The sequence below is a fragment of the Trematomus bernacchii genome, unplaced genomic scaffold (assembly GCF_902827165.1).
Source record: "Trematomus bernacchii unplaced genomic scaffold, fTreBer1.1, whole genome shotgun sequence".
Taxonomy (NCBI): Eukaryota; Metazoa; Chordata; class Actinopteri; order Perciformes; family Nototheniidae; genus Trematomus; species Trematomus bernacchii.
Genome location: NW_022987803.1, coordinates 784,212 through 802,420, shown reverse-complemented (window position 1 = coordinate 802,420; position 18,209 = coordinate 784,212). Strand labels below are relative to the sequence as shown.

Sequence of the window (18,209 nt, the reverse complement as noted above, 5' to 3'; positions counted from 1 at the left end):
AGCAACCGAAGCTAAACTGACTACTTGCTAAGCAGTTTTCTACAGGCACTTTTTACCGACGTATTTTTCATTATGATTCTACTTGTGATAGTCGGACATGACAACCTGTGCAGCCCATGTATTGATTCCATCCGATAGCTGCTATAATAAACAAAACGTCTGCCTGCTCTCCACAATGATCAATAACAGCGAACGGATGGTCAAAGTAAGGTACAAATAAACAGAATCACACGAAGCCTGGTTAGTGTTGCCTGACTTTATAAAGTGTGTTTTTTTTAACAAGTGTGTGGTTGCGTTCTAGTCACTTTGCTCAGCACTACTGCTTGTTACAACTTTTATTTGCCGTACTCGCCTTAAGTGTTAGCTCAGGTTAATCTCGCCCCCCTCCGACGTAAGCGTGACGTATGCGGTTCTTGCTTCTAGACGGACAACTTTTTGGTGCTCGAAACGAACCGGATTCCGGAGCTATGACGCTGCTCCGCTGCGGTGTGAACAGGAAAACCCAGTGCTTTTCAAGCACCATCACCGAACCGGCCCTGAAACACCGTTGGTGTGAAAGGGGTATATGAGATCCGTTGCAGCCCCTTTTTTAGAGATTTGGGTATGGAGGAAAATAGAGAGGGTTGTGTTTTCTGACACTTGGTGAGTTCCCTGGAACACCGGGGACACATATTCATGTATAAAAGACGTACAAAAGTGCATTTTGCATGATAGGTCCCCTTTAAGTTGAATTTTGGTTAAATGAAAATATTACAAAAATTAATCAACTCTGACAAAGCTATACAAAACAATATATATCAAATGATAATAATGACACAAATATTAATTTGAATTGACGTATTTTCATTTTGGACCCAACAAAAGTTAATAAATGTTGATTCAGCTTGTGGTGCACAATATGTGTGAAATTGGCTCTAGAACGCTAGTCATTATACCTTGAGTTATAGGCTATAATTTACTTGTGCAAAACGTTCATACTTGCTCATCATGGTCAGTATTTTACATTTACATGCAAGACAAAGGATCATGAGGTTTGGAAATATCTTGTTGCATTGAAGAGGTTTGATGTTTCCGATTATTCAGAAATGTATGATCCCAACGTTCCCTGAATGCAGCGCTACAATCCATTGTTCGCTCCCTTTCCCAAACCCCGCCCCCGCTCTGAGCGGCGGCTGTGATTTGCTGAATCAGAGTGCGGTGCCGTCATCGCTCGGAGCTCCCATTCATCTCTTCACTTGGGCGTTGGACTCCGCATCTTATTAGCAACACGGGACATTTCTCCATTTTGCAGCCTGTCTACACTATACTGGATTTTATTACCGCTCCTACCTGTCAGCTTTCTCCTGATTTAAAGAAAACCCTCATCGCTCTGTCTGGACTTGGCGTTACATTTTCTCTTTGAACTTTTTCTTTTGGCAGAAAGGGAAACGGCAGCGAAGAGCTTAACGTTTCAACAAAGAGGCTTGTGGGTCTTTGTTCGTTTTTTGGATCAGTTGAGTTTCTTTGTTGGAGCTAAAAGCATGGGAGCGCAATTGACCAAGACATCTGGAAAGGCTGAAACCGCGGTTGAGAAGCCCGGAGAGGTGGCTGCTTCACCCACCAAGGCCAACGGACAGGTAAACGATATTATATCTGCCGCCTCTTCTCATCCAGCAGGGAGAATCTGACCCCTCTGGAGGGATGCGCTCTGAGGGCGCGATCCGTGCGTAATTGTGGATTGAATGAATGGAGACCTGTGGTGGGAGTTTGAACTAATTGGAAATACTTGTGAATAATTATGAATAGATTGGAGTAACAGATAAGTCTTTGATATTTCCAGTCTTACATTGAAAGCGTTATATGGCACGGAAATGTAAAGGAAATGTGAAAACAAGCTATTCATTTTGAGCAGGAAGACTAGTTGGTTTGATCTTTTGTGAATACAACCACTTTGAATGTAGCATTTTGATAAATCCATGTGTTGAATGATTGCCTGGTAAATGCAATCAAAAAATCCCAAAAAATATTGTAGGATAAAAATAAGAGCTTCACTTGGAAATCCTGTCGATGGAAATGTAAAAACTGCTGAGTAAGACAGGAGGCACGGAGCAACAACGGCTGTGCGCCCAGAGCACCGAGCTTTTGTTACAGATGCTCCATTAGAAAGTGGAGATGGCAGCCGGCTATCACACAGGAGGAGGGGGGGGGGGAGAGCAGGGTTGGTAGCTCTGGAGAGAGGGGGCTGTGTCTAATCGCTTCTTTTGAACAGTTTGTATATCTGAGAAAACGTACAATTCGGATCCCCGTTTAGGTTTTATACATGTTTAGGAAATATGTCTGAAGTGTGTCTGCACTAATGGGCATCTGCTGTTATAATGAGCAGCTGCTTTGCTTGGTGCGCGCTGCTGGAGCGCGCAGGCACTGACCCCTGGCGATCCATCCGGGCACTGCGCTCTGCTCAGGGTGAGAGAGAAGTCCAGGGCCAAAACATGTTGCATTCTTTAGTCAGCGTTAGATTGTTTTCCTAACGGTCAAGTGCCAAGTCTCCAAAAGCTCCACGGTAGAAGGGGGGCCTAAAGTGAGTCTGTCCCTGATCTGATCTGGGGTCTGCTGCCCCTGCGGTCCGGCTTCAGTCTGGAAACCATGCCAGCTCCTAACATGGCACTAACAGACCCTGTTTCTATCTTTAGGAAAACGGCCATGTGAAAGTGAACGGAGACGCCTCTCCGACAGCGGCTGAGAACGGCAAAGAGGAGGTGGTCCAGGCCAACGGCAGTGCGGCGGCCGAGGAGAGCCCCCAGGAGGACCAGGCCGAGGCCCCCGCGGAGAAGGAGGCTGCAGAGGGGGAGACCGTAGAGGCAGCGTCTCCTGCCCCTGCTGAGGGAGAGGCGGCAGCAAAGACAGAGGAGGGCGCCACACCTTCCACCAGCAACGAAACCCCCAAGAAGAAGAAGAAGCGGTTTTCCTTCAAAAAGTCCTTCAAGCTCAGCGGCTTCTCTTTTAAGAAGACCAAAAAGGAGACAGGAGAGGAAGCAGAGGCCGAGGAGGCAGCAGCATCCACAGAGGAGGCAGCGGCACCCAGTGAGGAGGCCAAGCCTGCTGAGGGGGGGGGCTACACCTGCTGAGGGGGGGGGCACACCTGCTGCAGAGCCCGCCAAGGAGGAGGCAGCCGCAGAGGCAGCCGCAGAGAAGCCCGCTGTGGAGGCCACGGCCCCCGAGGAGAAACCAGCCGAGAAGGCACCCACAACAGAGGAGGCTGCCCCCCCCTCACAGGAAGCAGCGTCAGCGGAGGCTCCGGCTGCCGTGGCAGAACCAACTGAATAAGTTCCAGAAGAGGGAGAAATTGGAAAAAAGGAGAAAAGAAGATAATCAAAGAACATTTCCCTGTTTGCATGTTGGAGTGACGCCAGGTCCTGGCTTTAAAGAACATTTCTACAACCAGGGATTCTCTAAGGCTTTTCTTTATTTTTATTTTTTGGTTTACATTCCCCCTTTCACAAAACCCCTTCTGGCCCCTTGTTACTTCCACTCCAGCGGGCCAGAGGTGGGTGGCTTCAGTTTGTAAAACACATTAGGACAACCACACTGCCATATATTTTTTCATCAGTATTACATTTTCTTCTTTTTGAATTGTTATACAAAATGTTAACAAAATGGTATGGACATGCCCATGGTATGTAAATGAAGGGGGGGGGGGGGGGGCTAGAAGTGCCACAGATTATTTAGAAAAAATAATAGTCTAAAAACTGAGACCAACATGGACATACACCATACGGTTTACAACACTAAGTCATTTTTACAACAACAATTTCCAGAGTTAGGTTTTTAGGAAGAAATATAAACTCATAGGAGCTTTCACATCTCATTAGCTGTCAGTGATTCAGTAGAAATACAAGTTGTATAGGCTTTATTGTTTATTGTTGGTTTTATGACCTTAATACAAATGTAAGTATGTATAGGCGGGGTGTTTTTAACTGTGATTATTGTACAAAATTAAATCTTGCTCAAGAAGAAGCACATGAAGTTTGCAGCTCTTTTTCAACCCGCTCAATTTTGTAAGATAACACAAAAGTCCACCTGGAAGACCTTCTTAAGCAATTGTGAACTCGAAACCAAGCTGTGATAAGTGGATGGTTAACTGTTTATATACTGTGCTATGTTTTTGATTATAGCAAGCAATGGTTTTTCAGTGGTCTTTGACTAAATGTAAGGAATCTATTAGATGCAAATGTTTGTGTAGCATCTTGTCTCTCTATCTCTCTTTGTTTCCTTTTGTAAATACTGGAGAAGCTTTGACCAGTTTGGCCTAGAGACGGAATGTAACTTTGCTTACAAAAAAAAAATGCTATTAAACTCCTCTGCTTAAGGTGTTCTAATTTTCTGTGAGCACACTAAAAGCAAAAATAAATGTGAATAAAATGTTAGTGCATCTATTGTTATTTGGGTATTACACACTAGATAAACTCCACTTATTGGATTAATGTACTGCAGCAGCTCTGAGCTAAATCCTTTCAGATAAACAACGTGACAATGAGTGTAACCTACACTGCATAGCCAAAGGTTAGTGGACACCGGAGCACTACACCAACACTGCTGAACACGTGATGGTCAAGCTGTCCCACAGCAAACTGGGGGAGAGTTCCTGTAAGGCTGTGTCAGGGTTATGTTTAACAGGAGGAAAGACAGAGATACAGGAAGAACCCATTTCAAATGTTGCAGTATTGAGATTGCCCGTGATTACATTTAAGCAGAGGTGGGAAAAATACTCAGATCTGGTACTTAAGTAAAAGTAGAAGTACCAGAGTGTAGGAATACTCTGTTACAGTAAAAGTCCTGCATTCAAAATGTTGCTCAAGTAAAAGTAGAAAAGTATTCTCATCAAAATATAGTGAAAGTAGCGACAGTAAAAGTAGTCATTGTGCAGATTGGTCCATTTCAGAATAATATATATGATATGTTTTATAATGATTGATCATGAAAGTGTTCTCAAAGCTGGTAAAGGTGCAGCTAGTTTGAATGACTTTGTATACTGCAGAGTAGCTTGTGAATTTACTCCAGGTGGAACTAAAGTCTGATTTAACACTTGATTATATTTCACATCATTCATCCACATCTGTAAAGTAACTAAAGGTATTAAATACATGTAGTGGAGGAAAAGTACACCATTTACCTCTGAATCATGCAGTAGAAGTACAAAGTAGCAACAAATTATAATACTCAAGTAGAGTACAATTATTTCAACATTGTACTTAAGTACAGTACTTGAGTAAATGTTCTTAGTTACTTTACACCACTGCATTTAAGGGTCCCAAACAACACAGATAGTGCACTCCTCCACACGCTGAAGACTAACAGGCTGCTTTATGTACTATAATGGCCTCATTGATGAGATACAGCCCTATGAATTGCATATATCTCTCGTACATACTGTATTTGTACTCTGTAGTGATTTAGTGCTGAGGTGCCACTGATCTAACGGCTGAAGCTGGCACTGTTCTACACACCAAATCCGGTTTATGTTACAAAGATTCACATTAGAAACTGAACCCTGGTATGGTCAAAGTTTGTGCCCCAGAACAGGAAGTGAGTTCTGGTTGTCTCACTGTCACCACAGGTCAGATGGACAGGCCCTTAAAGGCAACAGGTGCAATCTTCAATAAAACAAAAAACATCCTAAAACCAGGTACGATAAGAAAAATTCACTTCAAGTAAATAAGTATAGATGAGTGAAGCAAAAATGAAGTCACAATATAGCCAAACATGACAAGCAGTGTGTGTGTGTGTGTGTGTGTGTGTGTGTGTGTGTGTGTGTGTGTGTGTGTGCCTACAGCAAAGTGATCAGAAGCTCTTACTACACTCCACATCTCAAGAGCAACCATTGTCCCCGATAACATCATCAACCACGGAAGTGATGGACACCCTTAAAATACTTTACTACAATCATTGTTTTCATCCTTAATTTGGAATATTTACAAATATATTATTGGAAGAAAGTTAAACTAAGTAGACCTATGATTCAGATAGAGCAGTCTTAATTTGTCAAATGCAAATGCATTACAGAAGCTGCCCAGGGATCAGATCATTAACCCAAACATGAGTCTGTGCAGTCAGAGATCTATCGGCAGAGTGAAGAGGATTTGGTCTCCTACTCAGGCCAAAGTTTCAAATTGATGACCAAAAGTGAAAGTAGTAATCCTGATCCGAGAGAGGAAGGCGGGCGAGGTTTCACATCTGTCCCTGAAGGCACCGTGAATCATTTTACAGCAGACACTTTTCTGATAATCATGTTATCGTCTTCCTGCCTCATCGCCCTGTTTGCCCTCAGTGGCTTACATTGGTGTTAAGTAACTAAGTACATTTACTCAAGTACTGTATAGAACCATTTTGAGCTACGTGTACTTAAATTGAGTATCTCCATTGTATGCTACTTTGTACTTCTACTCCGATACAATTCAGAGGTCAATATTGTACCTTTACTCCACTATGTATGTAGTACCTTAAGTTACTTTGCAGATATAGACATTGATTACATTTACCTTTTACCATACCCTGCAGTATACAAAGTCATTCAAACTAGCTGCACATTTACTAGTTTTGAGAACACTTTAATGCATCAATAATTATAAAACATATCATATATATTATTCTGAAATGTACCAATCTGCACAATGACTACTTTTATTTTTGGTACTTAAGTATATTTTGATGATAATACTTTTCTACTTTTACTTGAGAAACATTTTGAATGCAGTACTTTAACTTGTAACAGAGTATTCCTACACTCTGGTACTTCTACTTTTACTTATATTTATATTTACTTAAAGGGGACCTATCATGCAAAATGCACTTTTGTACGTCTTTTATACATGAATATGTGTCCCCGGTGTTCCAGGGAACTCACCAAGTGTCAGAAAACACAACCCTCTCTATTTTCCTCCATACCCAAATCTCTAAAAAAGGGGCTGCAACGGATCTGATAAAAACTGATCCAGATTTGAACACTGTCCTGACGTCAGGACGGTGGCGCTACGGCTATTGGGCCAACTCCACCAATCAGGAGGAGACAGCCACGGCCATTGCCGTTCGAAAGCGCTGGAGACGCTGTAGTACATATGCCAGGCCTGTAGATGGTGCTGTTCTCACAGAATCAGCCCTTGCAAAAACAGAGCTAAAAAATGTCAAATTGAGCAAAATGAGGCATGGCTAAAATGCATGATCTGTTTGGTATTTTGAAAAAAAAAAAGTATAAATATGCCTTATATAGGTATGGTCCTACACTATATTATTCAAATATAGCATGATAGGTCCACTTTAAGTACAAGATCTGAGTAGTTCTACTTTTACTCAAGTACAAGATCTGAGTACTTTTCCCCCTCTGCTTGCTGGCTCTTCCATTGTGCAGAGCAACACAGAGGGTGTTTCTCAATGTCGAGGAAGGCTGCTCCAGAGCCACTATTTCAAGCATACTACGTAATCGAGTGCCGCCGGAAGGACTGTTCCAATGTCCAGCATACTTGGAATTCTACCGAGGCTGGCGTACTTCGTAGCAAGAAATGTCGAGGCTGCACATGTGTAGACTCCGCGGTCTTAAAATCCCCACAATGCTTTGCGCACAGACCAATTTCCAAATCTTTGGCGGAAATTGCGCTCCATTTAAGGCGGGGCCTCGCATATGACGCACACCTGCACACCTGTTCCACAATTCTTCGTTTTCCGAGGCTAGGAAGGATTCTTGCCTCGCTTCTGAACCAAGTGACTCGGAAGACATGTGCTACCAAGCAAGCGTCCTCGACATTGAGAAACACCCAGTTACTCTTAAGGCGCGTTCACACCGCAGTACTTTTCCCACTTTAGTTCCGATATAGTTCCGAAATGTCGCATTCACACCAAAAAGAGCCGGAACTAAAATGAGTTCATCAGAACCTTTTTACCCTCTTTTCCGTCCCTGCTAGAGAGCAGGTACTTTCGTGGGAGAAAAAGGTTCCTATGTCTGATTGGCTGGGCGGATTGCAAACCACACCCCGTTAAACTCCCAAAAAGTTTTGTGAAGCCGCCATTTTATTATCCTCGCATTAGCATTAGCATTAGCCCAGTGCACAAACGCAGAGAGACTAACTTATGGCAACACAAAAGAAAACATGGGAGCGGTGGAGATGAGGAGGTGTCGGCGTTCTGGCGATTTACTCGGAAGGCTTCAGTAGAAGCTGCTGGGATTCCCAGCAGCTTCTACTGAAGCCAGTCCCCAACTCCGGGGACTCCGGGTGGCAGTATACGCCGTGAAGTTGTTTGCGGCCTGCCAGTAAACCCAAAGCAGAAGAAGAAGAAGTGACGTCAGCGGCTTCATTTGCCTAATCCTCCCCCAGGGACTTATTCTGGTGAAGAGTACTTTTCCCTCTTTAGTTCATGAGAACTAAAGAGTTCTCATGAACTAAGTTCTGTTTAACTAAGTTCTGATTAACTAAAGTGGGAAAAGTACTGCAGTGTGAACGCGCCTTTAGTAAAGAGCTTTCTCCCTACAGTCAACCTGTACCTCGCTTGATATGCTATCTTTTGGGTCAGCCTGCCCCCATGTGGCTGTACATCATCATTACACACATGTTAAAAGTGCAATACCGTATTTCCTTTAATACAGGGGGTCTCCAAATCTTAGGGGCCTGGGACCTCTGACAGAGGAGAACATTTTCCCAGGACCCCCTCATCATCAAAACACCAAGTAATTTCTTACTTCCATGTGTACCTTTAGCCATTGTGAAGTTAACTCAAGTTTGGATTACTGATTAAGATATATACTTTTTGAAATCTCACAGGATAAGATTCATTGCTCCCTCTCTGCTATACAGCGTCGTCACACATTAGAAAACTAGGACAGTAGTCAAGAGTAAGGCAGAGTCTATTAAGTAGCATATGTATGATTTAAATAAACTATCTCTGATGCAATGCAATGGAAATAATCTGCTCAAAATGAATCCAAACCATGAAATATGTCACTTACTGTAGGGTCATTATTTTACTAAGTGCCAGAAAAAACACCCTAAAGGATGGAACCGCTGCGCTCAGTGAGATGACATCAGAGTTTCTAAGCTAATGTGGGTGGGAGCAAGAGAGTATGCTAGTTTTATATCGACAAGCAGTTTACAGCACAATTGTAATCAAAGGATTTTTTAAAAAGATATATTTCTTCAGGCGGAGGTAAGAATTTACACTTTTTTACTATGTTCCATCTGAATTCACTCTGACACAGAAACATCTATATTGATTCTGACACTTCTACATCCATCTCACAGATGTAACCTTGCTTTGAGAAAAAATATTATTAATTTAACCCTTTTAGAAGTAAAATTTAGAAAATATCTTAATTAAAACATGAAAGTCTGGTCCACACACTTCTGGCCTTGCAGTGCATATGTTGCACACTTGGACATAAAAGGGACTTCCAGGCGTGCATACGTTTAAAACTAAATCCTTTACTTTGTTTGTTCATTCCGTAACAAACAAAAGCACAAGCACATCACTTCACTGTCCAATGAGTGAGGCTCTTCATTAACATACATACACATTCTATACTTACAAAAAAACTAAGTCCACCTACAATGAAACGGGGGGTTACGTATTGTAACCCTAGTTATATAAGCACAGGCGGAGCCCTCTACTGGACTCTATGGGTACTACTCTCTATCATGCTGTGCGTGCTTTCACCTACTGAATTTACGTAAACGTAGCCGGCCAATCGGGGCGAGCCTACCTGAATGCGCGCGCAGGCCCACAGTATATAAGGCAGCTACACCCGCCGCCCCACTATCCTATACACTCTTCAGCGAGCGGACTAGGAAAGACAGGGCCCCCAGGTAGAGGGCTCCGCCTGTGCTTATATAACTAGGGTTACAATACGTAACCCCCGTTATATCTCACACAGGCTCCGCCCTCTACTGGACTCTATGGGTACAGTGTATAAACGCCCTGTCGTCCAACAACATCGACCCACCACACCGTCCCTGACCGGCTTTTGGCTAACATCCACTGCATGCCCACTTCCTCCCATCCGGTTGTAACCGTGGAGAAGTCGGGGCCGCAACTTGGATAAGGCACACTCACACACGCTTACCTCGTGTAGAGTGTGCATGGAAAAAATTGTGCGGAGACTCCGTCTGGAGCCTACCGCGCACCATGTTCCCCAGGTCCCTCAGGAGCATGGGAAAACATAAGTGCACCACGTCCCCCACACTCACACACGCTCCGTGTAGAGTGGGCATGGACAATAGTGAGGAAGGCTCTCCCCGCCCGTCCATAGGCATGTATAATGCACCCGCATAGCCATGTTAGGCGCTTCTTGGAGAGAGCTTTTCCAGCCACACCATCCCCAAAGCACACAAACAGCTGTTCAGTGCATCTAATGGCAGCCGTGCGCTCTACAGAACATGCTAGCGCACGCACTGGGCAGAGGAGGTGCAATTTAGCCTCCCTGGCCTCAATATGGGGTGGAAGATTAAAGCCACCTAACTGAATAGCCCTTGACCTGAACGAACTCCTTAGGCTCTTAGGAGTAAAGGAGGGGTTCGGTCTGAGTGTCGCCCCGCTACGGTCACCCCGGATCAAAAGGCAGCTTGGGTGCACCGACAGAGCGGTCAGCTCGGACACTCTTTTGGCCAAAGTCAAGGCAAGTAGCAATGCTGTCTTCCATGACAGTGCTTTCAGGGAGGAGAGCTCCAGAGGCTCAAATGGTTATGTGACCAGAGCCTCGAGCACCAACGGCAGGTCCCACTGTGGGGCGGAGGCGTGCCCTACTGGGCGCTGCCTCCTGACCCCCTGCAAAAACCGCGCCATAAGCGGCTGACTGAAGGCTGACCTGCCTCCAAATCCCTCATGGCAGGACGAAACGGCTGCTGCATACACTTTAATTGTGGAATGAGCCAGCCCCCTGTCCACCAGTATCTGTAAGTAGGTAAGAATAAAGCCCAGCGTGCATGACAGCGGGCTCTAGACTCCTTCCTTCACACCATCGCCGGAATCCCGCCCACTTTGGCCTGTAACAGGCTGTGGTGGATTCTGCTCTTGCTGCTTGGATAGTCTGAATAACGTTGTCAGCCTGTCCCTCTCAGGAGCCAAGCCTGGAGAGGTTGGCCCAGAGTGGGTAACGCCCCTATTGCACCTGCTTCCTGAGACAGCGCTCCCCAGACCTGAGGAATAGCCCAGGGCTCGCCCACCATCATCTGTGTTGCCCCCGCGTACCACAGCGCCAGGCGGCGATCTGGGGCCACTAGGATGACTGACAGCTGCTCCCGCCTCACCCTCTCCAGGAGGGGGGGGATAAGGTGCAGCGGTGGAAAGGCATAAAGCAGCTTTCTTGGCCATGGCTCGTGTGCAACTGCGTCCACCCCCAAGTGCGGATTGTCCCACCGGGCCAGGGAGAACCACAGGGCTGTTGCACCGATTAGCGAACAGGTCCGCCTCTGCTCTCCCGAACTGAGTCCAGACCTGCTTCACCACCTTCGGGTGAAGCCTCCACTCGTCTGGCAGGGGTCCGCCTCTTGACATGAGGTTGGCCCCCCCGTTCTCCTGTCCCGGGATGTGCAGGGCCCTTAGAGACAACACAATCTGTGAAACCCACAGCCACAGGTTCTCTGCTGCGGTCAACAAGGCTATTGAGCGAACTCTGCCCTGCCTGTTGATGTACGCCACTGTGGTGCGGTTGTCGCTCCTCACTAGCACATGTTTGCCCTGTATTAAGGGTTTGAAGTGCTGTAGGACCAACATCACTGCTTGCAGCTCCAGGAGGTTGCTGTGCCGTGCCTCTGCCAGAGGCCAGCAACCACCTACAGCTCTCTCTAGGCACGTCCCCCCCCCCAATCCTGTCACTGAAGCGTCTGTGAAGACTGTGATATAGGAGGTCACTTGCCCCAGTGGAGCTCCCCTCCGCATTCTCTGGGGACCCCCCGAATCGGAGGTTGCTCTCTACTGAGGGGGGGATGGTCACCAGACGTCGTTTGTGTCTTGAGATCTAAACGAAGGCCGGTAAACCACCTCTGCATGCGACATGCATGCAGCAGTCCGAGTGGCACTACGGAGTGAGCAGCCGTCATGAGACCCAAAGTCTGCATGATGATCAAAGCTGTCACCGTCGCTCAGTGTCCTGTCCATCCGCTCTGTTAATACACCACTGATTTTCCATTCCCCATAACATTGTGTTAGGGGATGTGCAATCAGCTGTGGAGCCACAGCTAAGAAGCTGTAGTATTCTCTGGTGGCGATGACGGCTTGCGTTAAAAAATAATAATAAACATATTTGTAAAGTGGGGGGACACAAACGGGATTTCGAAAAGAGCGGGGGACATGCCCCCCCTGTCCCCAGTGGAAATTACGCCATGCGTGTGTGCAGGGGCGGACTGGGACTACAAATCAGCCCAAGACTCTCGACCGGCCCACATCGTCCGACCGGCCCACTTCAGTACCGGCCCATAGGGATTCGTCCCGAACGTCCCGATGGCCAGTCCGCCCCTGCGTGTGTGTGCGTCACGTGCAATAAATATATATGCAAGTTGCAACACACAGAGTAAAACTCTACCCCTCATGTGCTGTATAGGCTGGCATGATAGGCTGTTCAATGGGGCTGATGTGTTATGTAGATTCTGCCAGAAGGAAAATCAGCGGGGAGGTGCTTTTCTTCCCGACTGCAACACTGGTCCCGCAAATCAAGCAAGAACGTGATTGGTCGATACTCATTGTGGGGGTGGGGGGAGGAGGGGTGTTAGATAGAGTTCGCTATGATTTAGGTTTCGTTTATGCATAGGGTAGATTCTTTTAATTACATTTCCTTTTTTGTTTTGTGTATTTTATACATTTTGGATTTGCTTGGCGAGCCATTTTTAGAACATGCCCCGCGGGCGACTCACGTGGCCCCTGCGGGCGACCAAGTGCCCGCGGGCACCGTGTTGGCTACCCCTGCTCTAAAACAGCAGTAGAGCAGCACTACGTAACCCACTGTTCTTCTGCAGAGGTCCCTGAACGCACCGCGGTCATCACGGGGGCCGCGCCTCATAATGGGTGTCCAATTAACATCATATAAAAACGGCCTTGCCGATCTCAACGAGACATTATGGGAACATGTGGAATTGTGGAGAGAGATGACTCTTACTCTGGGATAAATGCAATCGTTTTTACTAAATGCATTTTTCACACACACATCACTCTAGAACTAGGGTTACTATATACGTAACCCACCGTTCTTGCAACAGGGCTTCTTTTCGACTTTCTGTTGAAAGGAAACCTATCTCCTCCCAGGATGATAGATTTGCCTCTCTATTGCCCCTGAATGGAGGAGGGACGCTGCAAAGCTGGAGTGAGTAACCCAGTCTCAGTGTCCTGCCCCTCTACTCTGTCAGTACACAGCTGGGCTTCCATTCCCCACAAAACTGTGTTCAGGGGACATGCCAGCACCTGTGGAGCCACAGCTAAGAAGCTGTTGTATTCTCTGGTGGCCTACTCCGCTGCCAAACCTTCCATAAAAGGCAGGTGGGGCATGGCCGAGCTTCCAGTAATGGTGAGTCCATTTTTCGTTTCTTCTAATCTTCTAATCTTCGTACGTTTAACTCTTCGGTTGTCAGCTCGTCTGAAGAGAAAAAGGATAGTGGGGCGGCGGGTGTAGCCACCTTATATACTGTGGGCCTGCGCGCGCATTCAGGTAGGCTCGCCCCGATTGGCCGGCTACGTTTACATAGAGTCCAGTAGAGGGCGGAGCCTGTGTGAGATATAACTGCTAAACACATAAACTGACACAATTCAGCACAACTCACTATGTAAGTAAAGGTGGTTACACTCCAGGCATTAGTCAAACTAAGCTAACAAGTGATAACATTACACGCTCAATGTTAAACTTGTAAAAACTACGATAAAATACATTATAAATATATTATATGTATTACCGCTAGTTTGTTACAGTTTCATATACAATATACATTTGTGTCAACATGTCAAGCTATGTGCTGTATCAGAAACAATGCGTGACGTAATCATGGCAGCGTTTAGCTGAGTTTCTGCTAGTAGACAGCAGTGGCGGCCGGCCCATAGGGGCGCCGCTCCACCTCTTCCCACATTCTAGATTGTCATTAAAAAATATTTATTAAAATTAGGGCTGTCAGTCGATTAAAATATTTAATCGCGATTAATCGCATGATTGTCCATAGTTAATCGCGATTAATCGCAAATTAATCGCACATTTTGTATCTGTTCTAAATGTACCTTAGAGAGATATTTTTCAAGTTTTTAATACTCTTATCCCTCTTAGGTGCCTTACAAACAATGGACGTCTGCTCTCGGGAGCGTCGGAGTGGTGCGGTCACCCTAAGTGACAGACCTAAAGTATCCGGGATTCAGGCATCTTCCCTGGCTTGTACATTTTTGGTGATGCGCCCTGGAGGTATCAGCCTATTTTAAACAACTTTTCCCCGCCTTTCAAACACTTATTCCGGGGTTTTAGCCAGTCATTTTGCACAAAATCATTTAACATTGACGGTCTCCTGAAAAAGCACATATTCTGTGCATTTTCAGGAGACCGTCAATGTTAAATGATTTCGTGCAAAATGACTGTCTAAAACTCTCTTCCAGACATTTAAAAATACTTTCCCCGACCATTTAAACATTATTTCTGGCTTGTAAAGTGCAGTTATGCGCCCTGGAGATATTATACTATTTCAAACAACTTTTCCCCGCCTTTCAAACACTTATTCCTGGGTACAAGTGTTATCTTTCCCCCCCTGGGTGTGTGTGAGACAAGTGAACTGAGTCAGCCTGCCAACAAGCAGCAGTGTGCTGTCATTTGAAACATGTACCCCCACTTTTCAACACACTTTTACCCACGTTTTGAGCACTTTCTCCTGGGTCAATGTGTCCTCTTTCCCCCCCTGGGTGTGTGTGAGACAAGTGAACTGAGTCAGCCTGCCAACAAGCAGCAGTGTGCTGTCATTTGAAACATGTACCCCCACTTTTCAACACACTTTTACCCACGTTTTGAGCACTTTCTCCTGGGTCAATGTGTCCTCTTTCTTCCCCCTGGGTGTGTGTGAGACAAGTGAAGTGAGTCAGCCTGCCAACAAGCAGCACCGTGCTGTCATTTGAAACATGTTACCCCACAGTTTGACACAGCTTTACCCACGTTTTGAGGACTCTTTCCTGGGTCAATGTGTGCTCCAATGTGTCCTCTTTCTTCCCCCTGGGTGTGTGTGAGACAAGTGAAGTGAGTCAGCCTGCCAACAAGCAGCAGTGTGCTGTCATTTGAAACATGTTACCCCACAGTTTGACACAGCTTTACCCACGTTTCAAGCACTCTTTCCTGGGTCAATGTGTGCTCCAATGTGTCCTCTTTCTTCCCCCTGGGTGTGTGTGAGACAAGTGAAGTGAGTCAGCCTGCCAACAAGCAGCACCGTGCTGTCATTTGAAACATGTTACCCCACAGTTTGACACAGCTTTACCCACGTTTTGAGGACTCTTTCCTGGGTCAATGTGTGCTCCAATGTGTCCTCTTTCTTCCCCCTGGGTGTGTGTGAGACAAGTGAAGTGAGTCAGCCTGCCAACAAGCAGCAGTGTGCTGTCATTTGAAACATGTTACCCCACAGTTTGACACAGCTTTACCCACGTTTCAAGCACTCTTTCCTGGGTCAATGTGTGCTCCAATGTGTCCTCTTTCTTCCCCCTGGGTGTGTGTGAGACAAGTGAACTGAGTCAGCCTGCCAACAAGCAGCAGTGTGCTGTCATTTGAAACATGTACCCCCACTTTTCAACACACTTTTACCCACGTTTTGAGCACTTTTTCCTGGGTCAATGTGTCCTCTTTCCCCCCCTGGGTGTGTGTGAGACAAGTGAACTGAGCCAGCCTGCTAACAACCACCAGTCTGCTGTCATTTGAAACATGTTCCCCGACCTTTTAACACACTTTTTACCCATGTTATGCGTCCTGGAGGTATCAGCCTATTTTAAACAACTTTTCCCCGCCTTTCAAACACTTATTCCGGGGTTTTAGTCAGTCATTTTGCAAGATATCATTTAACATTGACGGTCTCCTGAAAAAGCACATATTCTGTGCATTTTCAGGAGACCGTCAATGTTAAATGATTTCGTGCAAAATGACTGTCTAAAACTCTCTTCCAGACATTTAAAAATACTTTCCCCGACCATTTAAACATTATTTCTGGCTTGTAAAGTGCAGTTATGCGGCCTGGAGGTATTATACTATTTCAAACAACTTTTCCCCGCCTTTCAAACACTTATTCCTGGGTACAAGTGTTATCTTTCCCCCCCTGGGTGTGTGTGAGACAAGTGAACTGAGTCAGCCTGCCAACAAGCAGCACCGTGCTGTCATTTGAAACATGTTACCCCACAGTTTAACACACCTTTACCCACGTTTCAAGCACTTACTGCTGGGTCAATGTGTCCTCTTTCACCTCTCTGGGTGATTTAGTCAGTTTATGGAGCTTAGCCCACAAATCCTGGATGATCCAGGCCGAATTTGGGTGCTCATAGGCGGACATATAAGCACCATAAAAACCACCCCCCTTGTAGAGTCACCAGGGGCACGAGAATACCCTCCACAGAAGGGGTGGTGGTGCCGTGAAGAAGGCCGAATATGGATGCTGATGGGCGGACATATAAGCACCATAAAAACCACCCCCCTTGTAGAGTCACCAGGGGCACGAGAATACCCTCCACAGAAGGGGTGGTGGTGCCGTGAAGAAGGCCGAATATGGATGCTGATGGGCGGACATAGAAGCACCATAAAAACCACCCCCCTTGTAGAGTCACCAGGGGCACGAGAATACCCTCCACAGAAGGGGTGGTGGTGCCGTGAAGAAGGCCGAATATGGATGCTGATGGGCGGACATAGAAGCACCATAAAAACCACCCCCCTTGTAGAGTCACCAGGGGCACGAGAATACCCTCCACAGAAGGGGTGGTGGTGCCGTGAAGGCCGAATATGGATGCTGATGGGCGGACATAGAAGCACCATAAAAACCACCCCCCTTGTAGAGTCACCAGGGGCACGAGAATACCCTCCACAGAAGGGGTGGTGGTGCCGTGAAGAAGGCCGAATTTGGGTGCTCATAGGCGGCCTGCTGCAGAGTCATTTTCAGGCTCCTCTCCACAATTGTCCCCCTAAAATGATTTTAAATCATTATTTTTGCATTTAAATGCATTTATTCTATCATTTATATGGTTCCCCAACACAATGCACATAGTCTGGAGCTCACTGGGGTCCTGCATATAATTTATTCAGGCATTTTAACACTTTTTCCCATGAAAATGATTTTTAATCACTATCATGGGGCTATGAAAATAAAATTCCGGGTAATGCAGAGCACAAGTGCACCTTTTACTATTTAAATGTATTTGTATTATATATATTTGGGCTAGAAAGGTGACCTCTCTGGGTGATTTAGTCAGTTTATGGAGCTTAGCCCACAAATCCTGGATGATCCAGGCCGAATTTGGGTGCTCATAGGCGGCCTGCCAGGCGCCCCCACCCGTGGAAAGCAAAAAAAAGTGAAGAAAACGCTTAATTATATCTTAAAATAATCAAAAATGAAGTTTTGAAAAATTGTCAACATTTTTCTAAGTGCTAACAGGAGAAGGGGCCAGGTGTTTGGCGCTTCGGGCCGATTTTTCCCCTTCTCCGATGGTTGGTGCAACGGAGAAGGGGAAAAGGTCCTTGGGCTTCATTTCCCCTACCCTGTGAAAAAGATTCATCCATACTTTTCAGACTACCGTCCGCACGAAATCGGAAACCCAGTTTTTGGGTGCACTCAGAAAAAAAACGGCTGTTGGAAATCATGGAAGAATGTATCCGCTCACCAAGCACTCTGAGTGGGCCTAATTTTGTGCCTCAAGACCCCCCAGCCTGGTTCTCCCAATACTTTAAGTTTGACATGGAGGAATGCGAGGGCACTTTCCAGGTGACTCTACCCGATTTTGAGGCACAATTTTGGGGCATAATTTTTACATTTTCCTGGTTCTCCAAATAGTTAAAGTTCGACATTTTGAGCCCTGGAGGAATGCGAGGGCACTTTGCAGGTGACTCTACCCGATTTTGAGGCACTATTTTGGGGTATAATTTTTACATTTTGACCCCTTTGCCCGGTTCTCACCAAAGTTGAGTTGGATGATTTCGACCATGGAGGAATGTCAGGGGAGTCCGCGGGGGACTCCTGCGGGGTCATGAGGCACTATTTTGGGGTACAATCTTTCCA

At 46.0% G+C, this 18,209-nt stretch overlaps 1 protein-coding gene across 1 annotated transcript; it reads left to right on the top strand.

Annotated features, from left to right (window-relative positions):
- Positions 1 to 1,247: 1,247 nt before the first annotated feature.
- Positions 1,248 to 4,403, top strand: marcksa (myristoylated alanine-rich protein kinase C substrate a). The gene is given in 3 exon segments (XM_034150331.1): positions 1,248 to 1,616; positions 2,670 to 3,085; positions 3,087 to 4,403. Coding segments are annotated over 3 exon segments (729 nt in total). The 5' UTR covers positions 1,248 to 1,520; the 3' UTR covers positions 3,304 to 4,403.
- Positions 4,404 to 18,209: the final 13,806 nt, after the last annotated feature.